Here is a 24,275-nt window from a genome sequence, read left to right on the forward strand (position 1 = left end):
TTCACTCACCCACAAGACCAGATGAGTTCCAACTACACGGTGCTCTTCTGTGCTTGGAGCAGAAGGACATTTCTTCCAGTTGGAACTTTCTTTGGCAAAGCTCAACAATACTGATACCAAATTGGTAATTCTTTATTTTTAAAGATTTCATTTATTTACTTTTAGAGAGAGGAGATGAGGGGGAGAAGGAGAGGGAGAGAAACATCGGTGTGAGAAACATCAATCGGTTGCCTTTCATATGCACCCAACCAGAGACTGGCCTGCAACCAAGACAAGTGCCCTGACTGGGAATTGAACTGCTGACCTTTTGCTTTGCATTATGATGCCCAACCAATTGAGCCACTCTGGTCAAGTGGTGATTCTTTTTTGATGATATTGGTATGAACACCATGAACAAAATATGAGGAACTGCCTGTACTGACATTTAATTGTTTCACTGTCCTATTGTAAACTGAAGGGGGAAAAAAACTAACATTAGTTTAAAGTTAAATGTATTGAAATAAATATAGTTATTTGAATTTGTTTTGACGATGCTTAAGTACATACACACAAAGTGATTTGATTGATTTGAACTAAACCACTTCAATAACATTTAATCAATAAATGGCCAAAAGATGGACGAGAGCTTTGAAAGAGAATGTGATATTTTTCTAATAGCCTCTTTCAGCAGGGATATTTTACATTCATGTAAATATAAAAAGATGCTCAGTTTGTTTGAGATAGGTGGCAAATCTTTGTCTGAGATACCAAAATGACAAGCATGTACTCTATCATTTTGGAATGGTTGCTAACTTTACTTAGCTACTATTAAATTGTCAAACTTCTGAACACAAGTTTAAACTTCCCACGTGATCAGGCAGCAGCTGCACTCTGCAGCTGTTAGGCCGTGAGAGGCCACTGGGGGGCAGGACGAGCCTGGCGTTACGCGAGGGCATTTACAGATAACAGATGAGAGAAGGGTCGGACAGCCAAAGAGCCCCAGGCATTATTGCTCTGGCATCATCCCTGCATCTTGTGATCAGGAACGAAAACATTATTTTTAAAGAAAGAAACTGTCAAACTTGTACAACAAATATTTTTGTATATGATCCACACGTCTGAGTGCATGACTTGGTGTTCAATGCGCAGCTTCACCTACAATGGTAAATGTGTGACAGATTGTCTCCTGACCAGTATTTTTAATTCCTTCTTAATGATTTTATTGGTGTTATTCATGTTACTTATATACTAAAGCATAATATTTTTAGAAAACTGGCATTCTCCTAGCAGCATAAGCATTTACAAAGGACTTGGTGATAAATAATGACAATTAGCAAACTTCCGAGAGTCACGTTTATCCTCCCAATATCAATAGTAAGACCTCTTCAGAATCTCTTTTTCCACTTCTGGCTTAAGTATCATGTTTTCAGATTTTACACCAGGTCACTAGGAGGAATAGGTGATTGAAAATTTGCTTTTGCATTGGTATTAAACATTTTGTTGATACAGTGTCTTTCCTGAAACAATACAAGAGTTGAAACAAGTACTGAAGGGAGCGGGAGGGAGGGAGAGAAAGAAAGGGAAGAAGAAAGGAAAGAAAGAAAAAAGAACTTTACCTCTTAAGGGAGCGACAGTCTTCTTTCAGAAGACAGAATAGTACCTATTTTCCTATTTTCAATCTCCCCAGTTGGGCTATGAAATTCCTCGAGGGCAAAAAGTAGATTGTCTTCACTCACATTTTTCTGGTGACTAGCACAGCATCTTGTATATGGTAGATATTCAGAAATATTTGGTACACAAATTAATGAATAAGTCGTGCTTTTTTTGTCTTGGCAAAAATGATAAATATTTTTGCTTCCTCGTCTTCTGTAGGGGACCGAGTTTCTATTTAGATTATTTCAACTTATTTGTTACATTTAATGCTGTGGAAAGTGCACAGACACTAATGTCATTGTTCAAGTTCAGATCCCGACTCCATTTAAGGCTGCTCAGTTTATTATTATTATTATTATTATCATCATCATCATCATCATCATTGTTTTTATTGCTATTTTCAACACCCCACCCCAATCTAGCCGGACCGTGTCCTCATTATCCCACAGCCAAATCAAATACCTGTTTTTTCTATCTTCTTTCATTTCGTTCCCATTTTCTGAAAATCTTTCTCCCCCTTCTATTCGTCCAGGTTGTATTTATTCTTCAAAGCCCTCGTGGGGCGCTTCTCTTCAGAGAAACCTTCCCTGCCGCATCAAGACTTCTTCCACTGCTGGCACACAGCACACAGTTCACACCCACGCACACCCACGCTCTTTCTGCAGTTCTTCTTCCCGCGCCATTTGTGTGCCTCTTGCTTCCACAACTCGTCTGTAATTTCCATCAGGGTTGAAGTTGTGTCTCTGTTTCTTCTGCATAACACTAAACAGCTCGGTTCTCTAGTCTGCCTGTAACATATACTTTCATACTTTATTGTTTTCCCATTTGAAATTGTACTGATAGTAATTTGTTATAGTCTACAAAATTTTCACAGCATTACACACAAACATCTAAAGTTATTTCTGTAAGAATAATTCTTCATGTAAAATTACACCATAAACAAAACCTTTTCAAATGAGACAGTTTCAAATAGACACGTTTAAAAGATAATAAATCAGGATAAAATTTTGAGATAGCATCAAGCTTTGAACATATTACGTACATTTCAATATAGACCTTTGTGAACAAACTGATAATCTAGGAAGTTTTCTGAGGGAAGATGTATTAGTCATACAATTCAGGCCTGCATTGGAAAACCTAAAATTTTACATTTCTAAGAAAGTTGATTAAGTCTGCCGAGGATTGTACAGTATTCTTAAAATTCTTTAAATTGCAGAAAATCTCTTTAAACGTTAAAATTACTCAGTGTGCCTAAAGATAAGTGTGTCTTGAAACAAGGACGTGAAGCCAGGTTCCGTATTCTCGCGGCCGATCTCCAGGGCTGTACCTGTAGGAACCGGCCAGCTCTCGTTCTGACGTTGCCTGAGCACAGCCCCTGGGACATTTCTTCCCAATGTCGCCAGATCGCTAAGGTCCATTTTGTTAGCAAAACCTTAAGGTGAGTGTTTTTCAGGAGTTCACACGTGGAGGATACTGGGGTTTCGGGTTTTCTTTGGCCGCAACCATCACAGATGGGGCCACAGCCTGTCCTTCTCTGTGGAGTGATTGTCAAACACCTGAGAGAGACATGTACACCTAAGGCTGGGCATTGAAAGGTTTCAGTTTGCTAAGTTGGTTGTTTTGCCTTCCTTGTCCAGTCCGAGGTAGAAGACATGGACCTCCTTAATCATCGGGCCAATCAAGCCCCAAACTTTTCCCACCAACTAAGCCAGCGACTGTGGGTCTGTAGTGGGCGGAGCCAACGGGGCTCACCAGGCCTCAGATGCCAAATAAAGGAAGCCACTTGGTCCTGTGTGAAGCACCCATCAGCATTTGGGATATTGATAATAGCTTATCACTAACAATACTACGTCAGTGAAAAGGACTCTGAAAAGCCATATCTCATAGTTGTTGATACATTTTTAAATTGGTTTTGAGAGAGAGCTATACATCAGTTTTGTTCCACTTAATGCATTTATTGGTTGATTCTTATTTATGCTTTGACCCAGGGATAGAACCCACGACTTCGGCATATCAGGACAATGCTCTAACCAACTGAGCTACCTGGCCAGAGTTTGATGCATTTTTTAAAAATTCAAGTAAAACTCAAACTTACAAACGTTTATTTAAAAAATATGTATAACCTGCTTATTTTCTGTTACATAAAAGATTTATTATTTTCTGATTTTTTACCAATTACATTTTTAAACAACATAACTATATGTGACTTATAAATACTAAGCTTTTAGTCTATATACTATTTTCTGTATATTTATCAGTATTCTTTTTCATGAAATGTTTCCATCTATTTTACAAATAGAATTTACTGAAATGTGAGCCAATATATTTTTCCTGGATATACAAACCACATTAGTCTAAAACGGAAATCATACAAATGGTCTATGTAGTCGTTTCAACACTTTTTTTCCTTCATAGAATTGTGTTTCTCACAGAGGTTTATTTCTCGGGCGGTGAAGGATCAAATTGGCTGGGTGTTGCAGCTTTTGAACAGTTGGTGGCTCCAATGCTTTGCAACTGTCTTGGCAGTGCGGCAGCAGAGTAAGGGAGCTCTTTTCAAACTGCTCAGTGCAGAATTTGATAACAAAAATACATTTGAGTAACATGGTGCATTTAATAAAAAACTACAAGTTATATCTGATATGAATTCAGAAGAAAAGCATTGCTACTAATGTGAATACAGTGTAAATACATACTAGTACATGCTTTGAGTGCACGTACGGGATCCAAAATATTCCACTAGAAGTATAATGGAATGCACATGTCATTTTAAATTTTCCTGTAGCCATATGATAAAAAAATAAAAAGAAGTGGGTGAAATTAATATGAAGACTATATTTTCTTTAATCCAATATACTTAAAATATTATCATTTTAATATGGAACAAATATAACAATTCCTAAAGAGATATTTTACATGCCCCCCCACCCGCCACAGCCAATGTGTATTTTGCACATACAACATATTTCAGTTTGGACCAGCCGCCTTTCGAGTGCTTGAGAGCTGCACGTGGCTTGTGGCTACTGCTTTGGTGAGCTCAGGTCTAAAGTAACTAAGGCAGCCTTTCTATTGAGATTCAATGCAATTTATGATTATTAGATGGAAATTAATTTTTGTAAAGGAAGTCTCACTTTCGCACTCATTTTGATCCTATGGTTGAAGCTCTTTTCCTAAAGGAAATTATCCAAGAGACGTGGCCCATAATTTTGATGAGATAGCAATGAAACATGTGGCTTAGCTAGCAGCATATTAGTTACTGTTATTGGCATTCTAGAGATTTTCATTACGAAAGGATTTTTGTATCTCTCTAGAGTCGCTAGTGACTAGTTAGTCCCTTAATATTTTAGAAGATAGTAAAATTCCCCCCCATGCTTGATTCCATTTCTCATTCTCCCCTTCCACATTTTCAGAATTTAGCTCACAACACTCTCTTATTTGGCACTTACAAGTCCTACTCAGACTCAGTCACTGCGCCCTCCTTTACAAGATGCTGTTTACCCCCTGCAAGGTAAAGAGCATGTCCTCTCAAGTCCAACTAGCTGAGTTTGAGTCCTGGCTCCATTGCTAACTGGTCATGTGATCTGGGACCAATTATATATTCCATGTGCTTCTGCTGACATCTTAAAAATGCAGAAAATTGCAATACCTAGCTTGTGAGTTGCAGTGAAGATTAAACAAGATATGTTAGTCCTGGCTATCTAATACACGATGAACATCAACTTGCATATGTCTTAGTTCATTGTTTAGATTTTGAAAAAGGTACCAGGATCCTCTCTTACCAAGTCCACAATACTTAACAAAATAAAATAGCTTGAAACACAACTTTGATTTATTCTGATGTTGTAGAGAGAAATTTTGTTGAAAGATGCTTCTTATTTACACTTAGAACAATAACGTCCACGTCAGCCTTCCTCAGAGTACAGGATATAGGACCTTGTGAATATTTCACAAGGAAAGTGTTGAGGAAACCCAGTGACTGAGGTGCATGGCTCTAGACAGAGTTTGGAAAGCAGGGGTTCAAACTAAAGACATGATTTTCCCACTTCTCTCCTGCTCTGTTTACTCTTTATTATATAGGATCTCTTCCATTGCTAAGGAAAGTAAATCTTCAGCTTTTGGAGAATAATTTGGTCTGTACATCTACACAATCTATCTACTAGGTAGTAATGGTGTGTTAGGTACTATGGTTGTTGTGTAGGTATTGCTTAGAGAAAATGAGGCATTTAAAAAGTTTGAGAACAGTAACTTTGGTGAATAAGCCTGACTTGCTACTTAAACACATAGAAATTCAACATGCTTTTCAAGCTAGTCAAGGACATGTTTTACTTCCTTTGTTGTAAATTGAGGTTTTTACCTCAAAAAAAAATCTGGAACATCTGGGAAAATAAGTCATCTGTATCATCTGCTATAGTCTAATTCAGGAATAATGATTCAGGGAGAAAAAGGAGACAAAAACCAGTAAGTTGGAAACGATTCCAAAAACAACTACTACGAGAAAAATATTTGTGTAATGATTAGTATCTTGGATTTTTCAATTGATAAGCATTTACCACCTGTGCCCACAGCTGTTGGATCTATTTCTGGACCATAAAATCTGGAATAAGTCAGGAACTAGAAACATATTATGAAGGATATCATGAGACTAACTTAACATGAAATTGTACAGTAAGAATATGCCATACTCATATTTTAATTCTCCATCCTTTAAAACATGTATGAATAGATATATCTGAACATTAAATAAGTATTTCTTATATGCGTACAATGTATAAGCACCTGAGATCTTTTAACTATATTTCCTTATTTTATGTTTGGATCTCGTTTGTATTAAACTACCATGTTCTTTGAAGGGACCTACTTTCAAACTGTAGCTCACCAAGGGCTCCGGAGATTGGATGGACTATAGGAGAGTTGAAACCTGAATTAGGCTGAAGGTAGAAAGAATGACGAAGAGCACATTGCAGAAAACGTTTGCATGAAGAATTCATGATGTAATGATGGCCTACATGCGGATGCAAAAAGAGAAAGAAATATGAGTGACAGGATACAGTTGGATGATGGTGACCCAATCTGAAATACTGGGATGAAGCAGATTGAAACTGAAGCACTCGGACAAGATGGCTTTCATTTTCTTCATGCTGAGAGCGTTATTGTTTGGAGAGTAGCAGGCTGACGGATTCCGTTCTTGAAGAGGTCTCTAGGGAAGTGAAGCCGACAGACAGTTAAGGACGAACAGATCTATTGTAAGCAGAAAGCAAAGCCACAGCAGTGTTTGAGGGCAAACACTTTGCTATGAGCCATAAATAGTTGGCTGTGGAGCTCCCTGCAACAGAACTCCATAGCCTCGGAGGGCAGACTAACTCTAGGAGTAGCTTCAAAGTTTACTTGATCCATGTGTTCTGCTCCTGATTAAAATCTCATGGTAAGAAAAAGAGTTTTAACTGTAAATGTACAGGTTTTACTCTGCAGACACTGGTACAGTTCTTATTTTGAGTCTCACAGACTAACCAGAAAGGTGAGTAAGAGCAAAAATATTAAATTATTTTTATGAAATTTAACAACGATTAGATATTTTATCCAAGCTATCAATAACAGTAAAAATCAAAGATGCAAAGTAAAGGAAGCCCTAGAGTGTGATGGCTGAAGCTGACTACCTTTCTCCATTCTCCCTGCTTGAGGGAAAATTAACCAAAACCAAAAAGAAATCTCAGCTTTCCATATTTCTACTTCTAATTGACTTCGTTTCTTTAATTGTGTGTGTGTGTGTGTGTGTGTATGTGTTTCTCCCCTAAATGATTACTTGACTGGAATAGCTCGAGCTTCTCTTGCATGTTAATGGGCCTTAGAACAAAATATTCACTTTGCAACTTTTTGATTGAGAGCAAGAACTAATATTCTAAGCTGCCCACATTCCCTGTTGCGTTGGGTGCCTGGAGGCTACAACAGTGAACTCTTCACTGAGTCCCTGCACAAGGGTTTCGCTCTAGTGGAGGCGGTGACTCCAGACATGAATGATGATACCCAATACTGAGGTGACAAATGCCATATAAGAGAAAAAATGGAAGCGATATGCAAGTTGAGAAGGGTAATCATAGCTTTAGTATAAAGCAAACTGGTGTCATAAACAATGGGTATAATTTGAGACATTTAAAAAGAGAATAAAGGTCGAGGAACAAATAGCTTAGTTAAAGGCAGAAAGATGGGAGGAAAGAATGATTCAGTTTGACTTCGATAAAGTGCATGTAACAGGGAACAGTGGGAAACAAGTCTGCAGAGTTAGGTGGCTCACAGCTCAAGAAGGGCCTGGAGAATTAGTCTGTCTACATACGGGACAACGATGTGTCACTGAGGCATTTAGTGAGCAGAGCGACAGCGGTAGGGTAGGGCAGTAGTTGTCTGCACAGGCCAATTAGAGAGACCTGGGTCCGGATCTGGTTCTGCTGCTCACCAGCTTTGTGACCTTTTCAAGTTATGTAACTTCTCTGAGCCTTGGTCTCTTTCATCTTACTAACAGGGGTTACAGTTGTACCTACAGTATATAATGTGAATTAAATTAAAATAATGAGTATTAAACACCACAGACCCTGGGAAAAAATAAAAAAGTGCTACTGCTCTCCAGGCTGATGTGGCTCATCTGATTGGACTTTGTACCGAACACTGAAGGGGCGCTGGTTTGATTGCTGCTGGAGCACGTGCCTGGGTTGCAGGTTTGGTGCCCAGTCCAATTAATGTTTCTCTCCCACATGGATGTTTCTCTCCCTCTCTTTCTCCATCCCTTCTCTCTCAAAAAGATGTTTCTGGTGATATTAGTAACCTTTGCATCATGTAAAATCATTTCAATTCCTGAATTAGCCAAATCATGAGGCCAAATCACCCACTGCCATCCTATTGCAGGTCTAGATTTATTGTGTTTTTACTAAGATTGTATATTTTGTTTTGATTTATATATTTTAGTGCTGTCTTTCTATACTTGTAGAATATGAAAAATAAAAAAATTATGTGTAAAATTTTCAAATGTAGCTAAATGGTGAAAATAAGTATCTTAATTCATTTTGAGCAGCTTGATTTTTTTGCTTATTGTTTTTCAAGAGTTATTGTTAAATTCAACATTAAAATATAGAATTTCAGAGCTAGATAACAGATAGCGGACCATTTAGCTTAGTCCCTCTAGAGGAACTCCAACCTCTGAGAGACTTGATGACAGGTTCAAGGTAACAGAATATTAAAAATAAAGGGAAAATTTGATTAGATCCAGGGACTGATGGTTCTCTCTCATCATCTTGCTTTTTAAGTAATGTGATTAAAAGTGATTTTCTTTCTAAGATTTTTAACACGGGAAATACTGCAAAGAAACTTATAAGGATTCTCTGGTCAAGTAATAATAAAGTAACAGGGTCCACGTTTTACTTGTAGCATTACCCAGATTAGCATTCAAAGTGCAAAAATGTCAGTAACACTTATCCTTTGGCCTCTTTCGTATTGTTGAGATTTACTGTTTATGTTTCCACCAATGCCTATTCAGAGTGACTTGGTTTTGCCTCCTGTCTGCCGCCCGGCTGACTCCCGACCGGACAGGCATTGGAGGAGGAGGAGCTCTGAGGCCGTGAGGACGGCAGGCGGGGGCAGTGGCCCCAGCAGGAGCGACGGCGAAGAGGGCAGAGTCAGTGTGGCACATGTTCAGTAACGGGAGGGAGCTGGTGTACTTCCACTTAACTACTGCCCCATTGACTTGGGCTCCTAAAATTGCATTAGGGCCCATTAATGTATTTGGGTATAAAGATTCATACTTAATAAAAATCTACTGAGCTGCGAAATGAGCAGTTGTAAGCTCCCATTAAATATCTGAAAATCTCTTTTGGTGGGAATTTTCGGCAAGTACACGCCTGCCTTTCGGCGCTTTTCCTTTTTTCCATTAATCGTTTAGTATATTTCCTCTCCTTCCTCTAATGTTGGGAATGCAGATTCTTATTTTGTAGGGGAATGTGGAATTTCATTTATACAAAATGCTCATTTTCAGGTTACAACTCTAAATTTGGAAAAACATTTGAAACTATGAAAAAGAAAGAAATGAGCCAGAAATAACCAGCTAGTGTTTGTGTGTGTATTTATGATTTTGTTTTATTTTTATTCTCACCCAAGGACATGCTTTTTGTTGATTTTAGAGAGAGGAAAAGGGAGGGAGAAAGAGGGAGGCGAACACCAGTCGGCTGCCTCTCATATGCGCCCCGACCAGGGACCGAACCTGCAACCCAGCCATGTGCCCCAACCGGGATGATGTTCCAACCAACTAAGCCGACCAGATCAAATTAGTATATTTTTGTCATCCCTTGTCCTGTGTTATTTTTACCACAGGTGCATTCATATTTTATATACATTTTTAATCTTAGTTTCCCCATCCAACCTTCTCAAGTTATTGGAAACTTTTAAAGTATCATTTTTATTGACTACATCATATTCCATCATGTTGAGGATGTGATATGTGGAGTGAACATGAATGACAATATGAGTCTATGTTTCAAAATCCTGTGACTTTTAACATACCCTCTTAGGTACAATGAGTCATCCTAAAGGAGATATTTGTACTTTATTTTAAAATTTCAATTTGATTAAATTGCATGCTGACATATTCAGAAGAACACGTGTTAAACAATTATGCCTGAAAAACAACGAGCTTTCTGAGCCTTCTGCTCTGTGAAGCCATTGTAGCCGTTCTTTGTTTGCTCTGATCGGGGCATCCATAACTTTTTGGTCCTTATTTGTTCATGTGCTTGTCAATCTTTCTAAATTGTAAATTGAGGGTAGGGACTGCCTGGGATTCAGCTCTGCACCCCTAGTTTTGTACTTGGAACAGAGCCTGGCATGTAGGTGCTTTGATGTTTGAATGAGTTAATGAAACCATTCAGGGCACACGAAGGAATAAAAAAGTCAGTGGGGTTTGGTCGGAATGAATGGTTTAGGTAATGCTTCTGGAGCTTTGACAGAACGTTCACTGTGTTAACTGTGTATACAGGGATGGTATTAGAAACCTAGTATAATTGTTTCTCCAGCGTTTTCTATGTAACATCTAAGAAGTGAGAATAGTAAATAAAAAGTGCAGAAATGTGTTTTCAATTCTGAACTTTGTAATGCAACCTTTTTTTCTTCTGCAAGGAATAAGCTAGTTAATGAAAGCTAAGGCATCTGCATGTTTAAAAATACATGTCATCTTATGGTTGTAGAGAAAGCTTCTAAAAATAAACCTCGTGATTATTTACACTTAATTGGATTAAAAGTGATAAAGTGAGCTGACAGAACCTGTGTATTGTAGATATTTCTTGGCAGCATAGCTATGTCTTCCTCTTCGTAAAAAGCAAGGGGATTATTTTACATTTAGTTTCCATGGCCAGTAAGCCACAGGCCAAGAAATCAATAATTTGGTTTTCATAGTGTATGTTACGCGCAATAGGTATTTGTCAGAGGGAATGAAATGATTTATGTTTGAAAGTAAGTAATGAATATTGATATAGTTTTAAAATTATACTTTTGTAAACATAAGAATTATTCTACCAGGTGACTAGCCAAATGTTCTTGTGTTAAGACTAATTTAATGGCTTATTAGACCAGTAGACAATAGGACAAAATTGGTAGGTTAAGTCTAGCTATCTACACTCAAATTTCTGAAGACCCAATGTCAGACATGCTATGATTAAATTGTTATCTTTCAGCCTTCCTAATTGTACTTGAGTGGAATAAGTAGGAACATAAGCATTCACTCATATTAGTTTGCTTTCCAATGAGGCAGTTTGCCTCTAGTTTTCCTGCAATAATTGCTTAGTCTTTCAAGATGCTACACTTAGTCTTTCTTTCAAGCATTGGTTCATCACACATCTACTGAGGTCCTAGTCCTGTGGGGAATTGGGAGTAGCCTAAGAGTTTCTTAGGGAAACAAAGCAAACTGCATGGTAACTTAAATAATTGTGCATAATTGATAAGCAAATAATAATTGGTACAATTATACGCTACAGGAATCCAGAGTAGAAAAGAAGAATGTGAGTTGTTAGGCTAGAAAAGTCTCCATGATGAGTTAGAAACTTGAGCTTTTAAAAAAAGAGGAAGAGGGAAGTAATTGTAGGTTTACCTGATGCTTATGAGCAGAAGGAAACCTGAATTCTATCATTTCCAGGCTAGTGTGATGCAGGTATTTCCTGAACTATACTTAGAGAAGCACACGGATAGATGCTAAAGTCTGCTTTGCCATATATATGTATGTGTGTATGTATTTAAATATATATTTAATATCAGAACTATGCTCTATTTAAATACATATGTGTTTAAACTCTATTATACTCTATATTCAATATATATATTTTTAACAAGAATGTAGGTATAGTTCCGATATAAACTGAATAACCTGGGTGGGCCCAGGGTGGAGGATGATTTAGGTCAGGAAGCGACTATAGATGATGAGCCCTCTCTGGGAACTAACGCTGTCAAATGGCAATTAAAAAAAAAAAAGCTAGGGCAGTTGGAATGCAAAAGATGAACATGAGAGATAGGTGGTTAAACTGACGTCTTGTAACTTTTATTACATGGAGACATCAGATGGGGAGAAAACAAAACATTGTGAGTTAGCAAGGATGATTTTGTTAATAAAAAGACCAGACTCCAAGGTTTTGTGCTTGTTACATTAATAAGGAAATCAGTGAATGAGGGGGAATATGAGCTGTGGAGAAGCTGATAGGTCGGATAGGTCCCTTTGGCAAAAGTGGAGTTTGAGATAATGGTAGGATGCCCAAATGAAAAAGCAGAGGAGGTAGAGAGAAAGGCCTGTGGCTAGTTAGCACGAATGTCAGAAGGCAAGTAATGTGAACTATTAGGTATTCAGTTCCTAGGACTGTCATAACCAATGACCACCACTCTGTGGCTTAAACCAACAGAATTTTTATTCCATCACAGTGGAAGAGGCCGGAAGTCTGAAATGCCTATGCGAGCAGACTTGGTTTCTTCCGGAGGCTCCGAGTGAGAGGTCGTCCACACCTCTCTTCCAGCTTCCGGGGGTGTCAGCAATCTCAGCATTCCTGCATTATTCCAATCTCTGCCTCCATCTTCACATCTTCTTTTCCTCTGTATCATCTACTTTTTTTGCCATTGGTATGTATTTTTAAGGATTTATTTATTTATTCTTAGAGGAGAAAAGAGGGAGAAAGAGAGGGATAGAAACATCATTGTGTGGTATATCTCATGCACCCACTACTGGAGACTGGCTCACAACCCAGGCATATGCCCGGACTGGGAATTGAACCAGCAGCCATTTGATTCACAGGTTGGCACTCAATCCACTGAGTCACACCAGCCAGGACCTCTCCTTTTCTCAGAAGGACAGCAGTCATCAGACGGAGGGCTCACCAGCATGATTTCAGTTGGAAATCCTTAATGAAATGGATCTGCAAAGACCCTATTTCCAAACAAAATCACATTCTGAGGTTCTGGGTGGATATGATTTTTTGGTGGGAGGGATCCGTATTTAGCTCAGTACGCCTTCCTGCGAATATGTAGAAAAAGAAGAGCAGGTCCTCAGATGTAAGCCTTGGAAAATACTAATCATTAGGAGACCATAGAAAGGGGGAGAGACAGACAGAAGAATAGAGAAATAAATGTTGGTGAGCTGGGAGAATGAGAACAGTGCACTGTCAGGGAAGCTGAAGAGGTCTGAGAATTCAAAAAACAAGTGCTTAGCAAACTCAGGTTCAGTAGATATGTACAAAAACTGACCACTAGGTTTTGGACCACTGTGACTTAGGAACATCTGGAGAGCAGTGTAATTATTTGAGAAGATGAGAAGCAAGGGGAGAGTGACGAAAAACTAAGATGATGTGTAGTAAATAGATCAGATGGAAGTCCTATTTTTCTCTCCTCAAAATAGGAAACATGAGAATACAATTCTCCTTCAGGAGCGAATAGTTGCCAATTATGTAAAATCTCCACAGACACATCCAGAGACAGGATTGTTCTCTTTTCTCACAAAATCTGGATCAAGAAGAGAATTCAAAAGTGGTCAGAGCCCTTGCTTTCTGCTTGAGAGCATGAACTGCTTGTCCCTTTTCATATGCAAATATGAAGAATTAGACCTGAATGCTAATTAAATTGCAGACATCTGTAAAGTAATATCACATCTAAGTAGAGTTAATAAGGCTGTACATGGATCTTATTTATAACTAGCAAAGGTTTAACATATGATAAAAGGATCTTTAGATGGAATAATTAAAGATCAATTATGACAATGGTACACAGTAGTGAAAGGCTCTGGAAGACTTCCTACTCGTTAATCAAAGATAATTATCAATTATGAGGCTTTATCATTAGTAGAGTGTCTACACTTTGAATCTTAAAAAGCTGATGATAATTAGTCTCAAGTTCTTGCCCCAAGTGCTCATTATGTTCAGAGAGGAGTGACTCTTTCCTTTTAAAAATGACCTAGCTCATGACCTTGGGTAGGTCAGACTGTCCTGTGTCTACATTGGCTTGAGATAATGCTTATTGTTTCCATTACTAAAAAAATTATTTGATAGCTGCATAAAGGCTAATTAATATGAAGAAACTGTACTATTAAAATAGGGAGGGCAAAAGACTTTAGTTTTAAATAGTGGTTGGGTTCTGAGGAGCAGACTTATCCCAGTTACATCTAAGATGTCACTAATAGACCAGGAACTATTGACAGGTAGTTTTTCAAAGGAGAAGAATAACAGTGTCTATTTATTGAGTGTGCACATGAACAGAGTTATCTCAGTTAACCCTATCAATAACGCAACACAGTTATCTGTTTCCCTCATTGTACATAATTAGGGAAGTGTCGGAGTGGTTTAACAACTTGCTCAAGATGACACAGATAATGAATAACCATTCTTGAGAGTACTTGTTATGTAGTATTAACACTAATCTGAAGATATTGATATTTAAGATACTGTGATATGAGAAGTTTCAGGAAAACAATTAGGAAAATAATCTTTAATTCTTGATTAAATAATTAATTTGGTAGTAACATTAAACTTTTAAGACATCTACTTTGTATTTTATCATAGAATAGGAAATGAAAAGAAGTGAAACAGTAATCAAAAATTTATTTGAAGTCATATATTGGGTTGGCCAAAAAGTCCATAAGGTTTTTTCCATAAAAATAAAAGACACATTTTTCATTTTCACCAATAACTTTATTGATTTGGATATTTTGAGTATGTCAGCTATCTTCCACAGGGTATACTGTTGATTATTCTCAGTTAATGTCTGGATTTGATCACTATCAACCTCAGCTTGTCTACCTGACCATGGAACATTGTCCAGAGAGAAATCTCCAGCATGAAACCTCACAAACCACTTTTAACATGTTTGATCCTTCACACCACCGTCTCCATACACTGTACAAATCTTTTTTTGTTTTTGCATTTCAGTTGCATTTTCACCTTTCTTGAAACAATAAAGCATAATATGCTCAAAATTGTTGCTTATTTTCTTTCATCTTCAATACTAAAATGGCTACCAAAAATGGTTATTATACCAATTATGATATTTTTTAAATACATGCTGATATGACAGCTGCCCCAATACAGTCTAACAAAAGTGTTTTGAATGATGTTAAAGACAAACAAGCACTACTAGAGCCATGTCAGGGGGGGAAAAAAACCAAATGAACTCTTTGGCCAACCCAATACAAATGATGCAGTGATTTGTACATAATTTTAATTGGGTAGTTATAGCATGGTTGTAAAAGTGTTTATTGCTACTATTCCATCAGATAGTTCTATTTTTCACTTTGAAAGTAATTTAAAAATTTAATGATTTAGTTGAAGTTCAAAGGTTGACTGCTGCTGGCAAATAAAGAATTCTGACAAAGATAATGCAGGAGACATGAGGAAGTCAAACTCATGGGGACCGGATGCGTCTAGTAGAGTCACGGGGCTTCCCAGTACGCGTTGCTCACTGCTCAGTGGGTAGAGGCCGCTGTGGCAGGCCCACTGGGACTCGCAAGGTTCTGGCCCTTCAGCTTTTGTGGCTGCCTGGTTCTCACGTGCAAGTCTCAGCAACACAGATATGAAAGGTGTTTTTAGACTTACTTTAATTTTTGAAAACCAGTGTTTATGGAGGAGTGTTATGTATTCCAGACAGACTATTCATTCATGGAATTGTCTTTCCTTAAAGTATAATTATAATTAATGGTGGAATTGAATTTTGGGTGTGAATTTTGCTCCTTTTGGAAACCAAATATAGTTGGGGTCACATCAACTCTAGGCAAACTCTACATTTGAAAATGAGAGAAGTTTGTACAGTATTCATTTCTATTGTAATGTACTGTAATTTACACGTGAAACGTATATCACAACTCTGAGGACATTATTTTCACATTCTTATATATGGACTAGAAGAAAATTATTTGAAGAAATTTAGTTTCATAAACTCATTGAGTTTTCTTTGTGTCTTTTTTAATGCTTTCATTCTCATTTAGAAAGCTACTAATATTTTTTCAGTAGCTTATCTAAAAGAAGTAAAATGTCTTTATTAGAAATTGCAAATGTAAAACCTATAAAATCAAATACAGTATGAAAACAATACTTTTGAAACTTCCACACAGGAACAGTTTATTTATCTACTGCTTTTTGTGAAATAGTTACATTGTTTTTGCCTTAAAGCAGAATTACTGAGATGACATAAGTGCATTGAATATATTTTAAAATCATTGGCAAACACAGTGGTGATTAGCAAATAAGGATTTTCCAATTGAAAATATAGATTAGCAGTAGATGGTCTATATTTTAGAAAGCATTTGCCTGAAAATGTGTTTTCTGATCACATTTTCCCACTGACTTCCATGTAAATTTCACGTTGGTGTCTGGTTCTGAGTATTTTGTGAAATGCTATATTTCCTATGAGCTCACTCCTGCAGGCAGACTTTCCTCAACCGTTGTTCTCTTGACCCGAGGAGCTGCCTGGGAGGCTCCCTCAATTTCCTTTTGGTTTCTCGTGGCAGAAATTCATTTCTAGGGTCAGCTGGGGCTGACCTTCAATTTGGCTCCCTTTAATAGGGCAGCAAGAGAGATAAAGCCTGTACTTGGGGGGGATTGAAAGTCTAGCAAGGCGAAAGTCAGGATTTTTTTTTTTTGGAAATAGCTAAGTGGAAGCACTTGTATGGAGCCCGAGTCTATTTTTGTTCTAACTACCTCCTATTCGCCCCATTGATGAAGGAGGGACCCCCCTCCCTAATTAATAGGAGATGGCCAAACACTTGATGGGAAAGATGAGAATCACAGCAGTTTATTAGTTACATGTGCTCTCAGCTCAGGGGAGGAGGAAATCATGTGCCACACAGGACTATGGGGGAGGGGGGTTGTACTTGGGAGCGAAATGAACTAGGAAAGGCTGTGGAAGGCAGGCTTTCTGGTGACAAGAGGGTCAGGTGATCCTCGGTTCCCAGGGAAGAGTGTAATTGCCTTGTTTGGTAATTTCACAGGCTGGTAGGAGGGAAAATTGGTTAGGCTGAAAATAAGACGGCCTGGAGCTTGTCTGGCTGGTAGGGGAGCTAACTTCGGGGAGGGGGGTGTTTCTTGCTCACTGGGGAGGGGGTGTGCATATCTGGCAAGAGCAGAACCCAAAGGCAGGCCTCTGGGCCCCCGTGAAGCCCAAAGATATCAAGGTCGTGCACTAAATTTTGTCTTCACAAATCAGTTCACATGACTAAAAAATCAGTTCTGGGAGGATGGAGGAGCAACTGGTATCTTCGCCAGCTGATAAGGAAGATGCTTCTGGGCCAGGGTTCAAGCCTTGCAGGTCTTTGGATCCATATGAAGATGAGGTTCAGCTGGCTGTCCACAAGGAACACCAGTGAGGACCAGAACTCCTACTATGTAAGGGGTCGAGGCTGAGTCAAGGGGCCACCAAACAGGAGTTTGGATTGTCAGAGGCAGCAGAGTGTAATGGCTAATGGCGTGAGGAAATTGGTATACCTGGCTACAAATTGGGCATTTATCCTATATGTAGCTTTTGGAAAGTTATTTTAAATTTCTATAAGTCTGATTTCTTATTAGTAGTATAATAGTAACTGTCTCATGGGGTGGTTGAAATTTTAAATGAGACAATACCTATAACCACTTAATAAATCTTAGCTATTATTATTGTTTGGGTATAAAAGTTGCCTCAACCAGCTTCTGAGGGTGATCTAATCAGTGGCCAGTCTTAGCCCAAAGCATAGTCACAGTTAAGGCAACACGATATCATTAATATCGCCTAAGGTGTACTGGTGCTTCTTTATTTCTCTTTACAAGGTCTCACGTTGTCACACTGTAAACAGTCACTTAGAAGCATTGCATTTAGAAGATAACTAATGTACATTTTAAACAATGACCATTTAGAGATTTTCCCTATGTAAGGCTATTGATATTTGAAAAGCAAAACCACAGTGTCTATTACATAAAGACATTCAATAAAGGTTTATTGAGTGACCTTTGAAAAATGAGGTAACATCCCTATCAAATGATGGAAATTCCTCCCAAGCTTCATCTGTACTATTTACGGGTAAATTGAACAAACAGTTATAGCACGGTGTGTGGAGGTCATTCTAAAAGGCACTTTGGTACTGTATTCTGGTTGGAAGAAGGAAAGTTGTCTTGAAGATTCGCAGCATAGCTGGAGCATACTGTCCCTTTGGGGAGCTGCTAGAGGTATGCTGATAGAAAGAGAAGCCCTTCCAAGCCACTGTTGGCTCATCCGCTGTGGTAGTGGTAGGAAATAAGAGGTAGAAACAAACTTTATTTTTTGTAATTGCAGACATTTTATAGGGACTAAATATATTTATTTTCTCACTAGACCCTACCTACTCCATCTCTATACAGCTTCCCACCTAATTTGTTCTGTTGAAATAAATAGCAAAAACACTGAGAAGAGAACTTGCTTACATGTTTCTGTAATCCTTATTATACCTAACACAGTGGGGTTTTAAGTATATATATATATATAGTATGTTTGTAATCAGTATTTGTTAGTTGATTAGTTTCTACTGAGCTATCAGTAATTCTCCATTGTGTTTGTGATTTTGCTCATGCAAAACAAATTGTGTTAGGGATTATAAGTGAATAAATTGGACCAGATCATCTCTAAGAATTGGTTTAATGCTAATACTCTATGGCAATCCAATCTATCAAAAAGAGACCTTGAACCACAGCTGAGTGACTCAGCTGGCTAGCGTGTGGTGCTGTACCCCAAAAGTCTGTGGGTCTGATTCCCATCCCCAGTCCATAGGAGGCGACCTGTGGCTGTTTCTCTCACTCCCCCCTCTCTCTCATGCTTTCCCTCTCTCCCCACTTCTCCCTTCCTCTCGCTCTCTAACATCAATAAATATATCCTTGGGTGAGGATTTAAAAAAAGATCTCAGCAAAGCAAAGAAGTTGGGGGAAAATTTGGGTATTTATTAGCCTTACAGTAACTGGATGGGATTCTAGGAGAATAAAATTCTATAGATAAAGTCATGTATATTTACTAGTGAAAAACCTGATAAGTTAATAAACAGCTTTTGGTGTTACTGCATATAACTCAATAGGTTCGTTGCTATGGCCTGGCGTAACTGGGGAGAGCCTGTGGTTAACAGCACCAGGTCTGGATTCCGAAGCCTGGGTTTGAGTCCTGGTGCCACTACCTCATAGCTTTGTTGGCCTTGGGCAAGTCACTGCACGCCTCGGTGCTTGTTTCCTCATCTATAAATCCATTATAATAGTAACTACTTCATAGGTTGTTATACAGACTAAAAGAATGAATTAATGTCCATAAAAAAGCACTTAGAGTATTGTTTGGCACCTAAACACGATACACATCCTCATGGTCCGCCTTTCTTCTATTAGTTACAGCTGGCTTCTAGGCCTTCTTTCCATACTTGGAAAGACATACTTTCCATACTTGGTGGCTAGAGAAGAAGAGATTCATGGGGAAGTTCCCTCACCCCTTATATAAAGTTTTACTTGAATTTAAAAAGCAGCTATTTTTTTCAATTCTCACTTATTAAGAGAGCCAGGGTTCTGGGCGTCAAGTCGATCCAATGAAAAATGCCGAGGACCAGAACTCCTACTATGTAAGGGGTCGAGGCTGAATCAAGGGGCCTCTCAAAAAAAAAAAGTCTAGCATGCATGGAATTGATGTCAGAAGCCAAGTGAGCACAATTTCACTGATGTATCTCAGCCATTACCCTGGAATGGTTTTAAAGCAAGCGACCTACTGCTGAAAGTGCCGCCTTTGTCATCAAATGGTCATTAAAAGCCCCATGACAGTTAACCAAGACTTAAAATTATTCCTCTCTATTTCTTGGCAAGGGTTCAAATTTGAGATTAAATTCCCTTTAAGTAGCTAAGGCATTTATACTCCACTTCTGCCTGATGCTTTTAAGTAGTTTTGTTTTACTGGAGGCCTTCTGTCTTCAGATGCCTGTAGATGAAGAGACACTCTTGTCACTCACAAGCTTAGTATTGAGACAACCACATTTAGAAAATGCATATGATCCAGCAATTCCCCTCCTGGGCATTTATCCAAAAATCTGAAAATATTAATTCAGCAATGTATATGTACCCCTATATTCATTGCATCTTTATTTACAATACCCAAGTTACGGAAGCAACCTAAGTGGCCATCAATGATAGATAAAGAAGATGTGTACACAGATACAATGGAATACTACTCAGGCATAAAAAAGATAAAAGTTGACATTTGTGAAGACATGAATGGACCCTGAGGATATTATGTTAAGTGAAATCAGAGGAAAAAGACTAAAACCATATGACTTCTCTCATATATGGAATATAAAACAACCACAAAAAAACAAATGAACAAAATAAAAAGTCATAGACTACAGATTGGTGGTTACCAGAGGGGACATGGGATGAAGAGACAGCAGAATGCATAAAGGTGGTCAAACGTATGGCTAAGGATGCCAACTGGAATTTTGGTAGTGAGCAGGCCATCATGTTTACAGGTATCAAGATATAACGTGCTCCTGAAACACATTATTAACCAATGTTACCTCAAAAAGAAAAAGTGTTAAAAAAAAAGAAAGAATATGCGCCCAGCCCTTTGCTTTATGGTTTCTAATGTATTTCTTTTGTAAACTGACAAAATTCCTTTGTCATTTCAAATTCACTTAAAGTCTTTATTTTTCTATCTTCCTTGTGAGAAACTCTCCTGAGCACTCTTCCCCTTTAGTAGTTTGACAAATGTGTTAAAGAAATTCCAGAGGTGGGCCCTTAAAGATACAAAGTATTGATGTAAAATATGATGCTAAATGGTGATAAGAGACTAAATTGGACTTTACTGTGATTATAAGAACGTGATAAGGTTTGAATGTAATTTTTATGACTTCTAAATTCTTTCAGGAAATCGTAATGTTACAGAAAAGATGTTTCAAAGCAGTAACATAAGCAATTTTGAAAAGGAACTTCCCATGTACACTCTTTTGGAAGCTGATAAATACTATTAAGCCTCTCAATTGGGATATTTAACTATAAGCAGTTTTTGCTTTTTATATTGTGCCCAGGTCCCATTTCACGTAATTTGAACACAAAGTCCTATGGATTGAAGACCTAGATCTATAGGGAAATATCTTCATTCTAGCTGGCGTTTCTCAACGTTTCCTCTGAGCCCCTACATTCATTTGCTCTTTTTTTTTTTTTTTTTTTTTACCAAACTGTCCCCGCGATTGGATGGCAGAGGGAGGACCCGGTTCGGGTTTCACTTGTTTCTTTGCTCCAGGCAGCTTCGCTCTCCAGCGCCTCCAGCCTGGGTCCCCGCGTTAGTAGAGCGGAGCTGGTGCTAACCCGGCAGCTCGCCGAGGGGCGGGGCGGGGCGTGGGGGCGGGGCCTGCTCGGAGGCGGGGCCTGCCTGCGCAGCGCGGCCAGCAGGCGCTTCGCGGCTTGGCGGTTTCCAGCCCGGCTCGGGGCTTCGGCAGCGGTGGCCAGATCCCGAGGCTTGCGCGCTCGTGCGGCTGCAGCTGTCTTTCTCGCCGGATCAGCGCCAGCTTGCCTCGGGCGGAGAGGGAGACTCCCCGGGGCTCTGCCCGAGAACTCCCGCATCTCAGCCTCGGGCGCCCACGGGAGAAAGCTAAGTGCTCGCAGGTGCAGCCCGTGTCCCAGAACCGCCCCGGAACGCCCACCCCCGGACATCACCCCTATAAAGCCTTGACTTTCGAACGTTTGCTAGAGCCTGCAGCGCAGCGCGCGCGGGGAGAGTGGGGTCCACGGCGGAGAAGGGGGTGAGCAGGACACACCGGTGATGGACGGACCGACCTGGCGCGCGGGCTGTTGCAGTCTCCTCCTTCTGGCTCTCGTTGGATTTACCCGAAGCGAAGGCGTGCAGAGCTGCGAAGAAGTTCGGAAACTTTTCCAGTGGCGCCAGCTGGGAGCGGCCAAGGGGCTGCCGGATTCGCCGAGGCCAGGTAAGGCGCTGCTGGACCGCGCGGGGCAGCGCCTCGGGGTGCGGGGCCAGAGCATCCTGAGCGCTGCCCCTGCGCTCCCCAGACTCCCGGGTTGGCCCTTCTGGGGAAGATGACCTTTCAGGCTCTTTGGCCGAGCAAAGTGAATCCCGATGAGGCTTCAAGGGGAAGCTTGGTGTAAATGTCTCGAGTTCAGCGCAGGTCCGGGGTCTCCTCGACTATGGGAATAGTCAGCAGCTAGTTCGAGCTCTGGGCGTTTGCTTCCCGCCAGGTCTCCCTTAGTCTCGGCTGATGTGTGGGGACCGGCCAGTGAAATCCACAGCTGGGGCCAGCCCAGCCTGACCGCGCGTCTGTCCCGAGTGGGAATTTCACCAATGCCCCGCCCGGGAACTCCTGTTTGCTGCTTTCTCCTGCAGTGGAAGGAGTTGGCTAGGTCGCTCCAAGTTTGACTCTGCAGACACAAACCTGCCCTTTAAAGTGGGGCGCCGAGGAGGGCAGCCCGTTCCCTAATTAACACTCGGACCCGGGACACCCACCCACTTTGGCGTGACCTTTAGCCGCTTCTCCGCGCCCTGGCACAACACCCTCCTTGCCGGCACCGAACTGACCAGTGTCTCTCTCGGTGTCGCCTGAAAGGTGTGATGGCAACAGGAGATCAAACTGAACAACACACTGTGGAGCCACTTAACGGCGATGAGATAGATGCTGCAAAGGTTAAAGAGGAGAGAATCCAGTAACGTGGTTAGTGTAGATTCTGATTCCTGTAGGAGCTTTTTGCCTGCTGTTACCCGCTGCTGCCCACTCCTACCGTGCAAATTTCCTTCAGCTGGTGGAGTCTCCAGGTTATATAAGGTCCGCAAGAATAGGTCTTAACTGTCAAACACAATAGCAGGTGTCTGGAGCCGAGATCTCATTGGAGAAATGTAGCCTGATTAGGAAGCCAAAACAGCTGAGCACTGTGAGCGTGTTGGTTAACAAAGAATTTGTGGAGGATGCTTGGGTCTAAAAATCCGTTCTCTGCCTGCATTTTTAGTGCAGGGAGACTTGTTCTTAGTACTTTGCTTGATTGCTTTGCTGGTTATGAACTCAGTTTTGGAATCATACAAAGAAAATTAAGATATTTGGAGACCCTGAATCCATTTCAGTTTATGTGACCAGTCTTTTAAATAAACACCAATATTCATTTGAACATCTGTTTGATATTAGGTGTTTTCTCTACTACTTGAAAAAACATAGTTGAAATTCTTTGTTCTCAAAAAATAGTACCCCTTTAAACGTGTTTTCTTATTTCAATGCCTTCTTGTCATTAAGAACAAACCTCACTTACCGGTAGTTGATATAACCTCGTGTATCGGGGTTCATCCGGGAGGAGGCCTCCGTGAGGGCCCCGAGGTGTGAAGTCCACACCTGCGTTATTGGATTTGGCCTCCCAAACACCGTAAGTTTGGCTGATACGTTCAGTGAATGTTGACAGCTCCCCAGGAGGGCCTTGATTTCAACCACGTTTCATGTCTCGGTATTTCTGGTACGGGCTGCAGGCAACACGTTGGCTAGAAGGTGTTACGGTTCTAGAACCTTGTGTGTGTTTCGTCTCTGTTGAGGAGGAACTTCAGAGAGGGTCGGAGCATCTTCGCAGCAGGGCAGGAGACACTGCAGGTCTGCCCTGCGGTGAAGGAAATGGTTGTACTTATTTGAGTTTGTTACACATCTCTCTCTCTCTCTCTGTCACACACACACACACACACACGCACCCCCCACCCCACTCCCCCGGGATGGCAAAGACCTTCTTTTCTGAGACATTCTGGATTGTCTCCCCATTGCGAGTGCCCTCACTGATGTGTGTCTTAGCGGGTGGAGGAACTGGAGCCTCCTAGCGGGGGTTTCGGGTTGTGCAGGGTTGAGCTATTCCTGCATCAGAGGTGCTGGTGGGAAGTGCTCACTTCCTCTGATACTTGCATTAAGAAAAGTCGCAAACAAGTGTTGTTATGGACTAGAACCACCCAGTAAAAATCACTCATACAGGAATTGGATAGAATTATGTATTTTTCTCGTCTGTATATTGTTGGTCATTATTTGAATATGTAAGTATTCAACTGTTTCTTTTACCCTTGATCTTTCTCTGCTTCCCACTAAAAAAACAAACAAACAAAACTCATTCCCAAATTGAGTAAACCACACATACCACATGGTATGTAAATGCTTTTCTTTATATTTT

General features: G+C 40.0%; 1 protein-coding gene across 1 annotated transcript in view; it reads left to right on the forward strand.

Moving 5' to 3' along the window:
• Window positions 1-21,595: 21,595 nt before the first annotated feature.
• The window catches only part of GPC5 (glypican 5), a 1,180,543-nt gene continuing 1,177,863 nt past the window's right edge, over window positions 21,596-24,275 (forward strand). Inside the window, exon 1 of the mRNA XM_037132503.2 lies at window positions 21,596-22,063. Within this exon, the coding sequence (XP_036988398.2) occupies window positions 21,901-22,063 (163 nt within the window). The 5' untranslated portion in view covers window positions 21,596-21,900. The remainder of the gene's footprint in view (window positions 22,064-24,275) is intronic.

This window comes from Artibeus jamaicensis, unplaced genomic scaffold (assembly GCF_021234435.1).
Source record: "Artibeus jamaicensis isolate MK-2021 breed Jamaican fruit bat unplaced genomic scaffold, CSHL_Jam_final contig_415, whole genome shotgun sequence".
Lineage (NCBI taxonomy): Eukaryota > Metazoa > Chordata > Mammalia > Chiroptera > Phyllostomidae > Artibeus > Artibeus jamaicensis.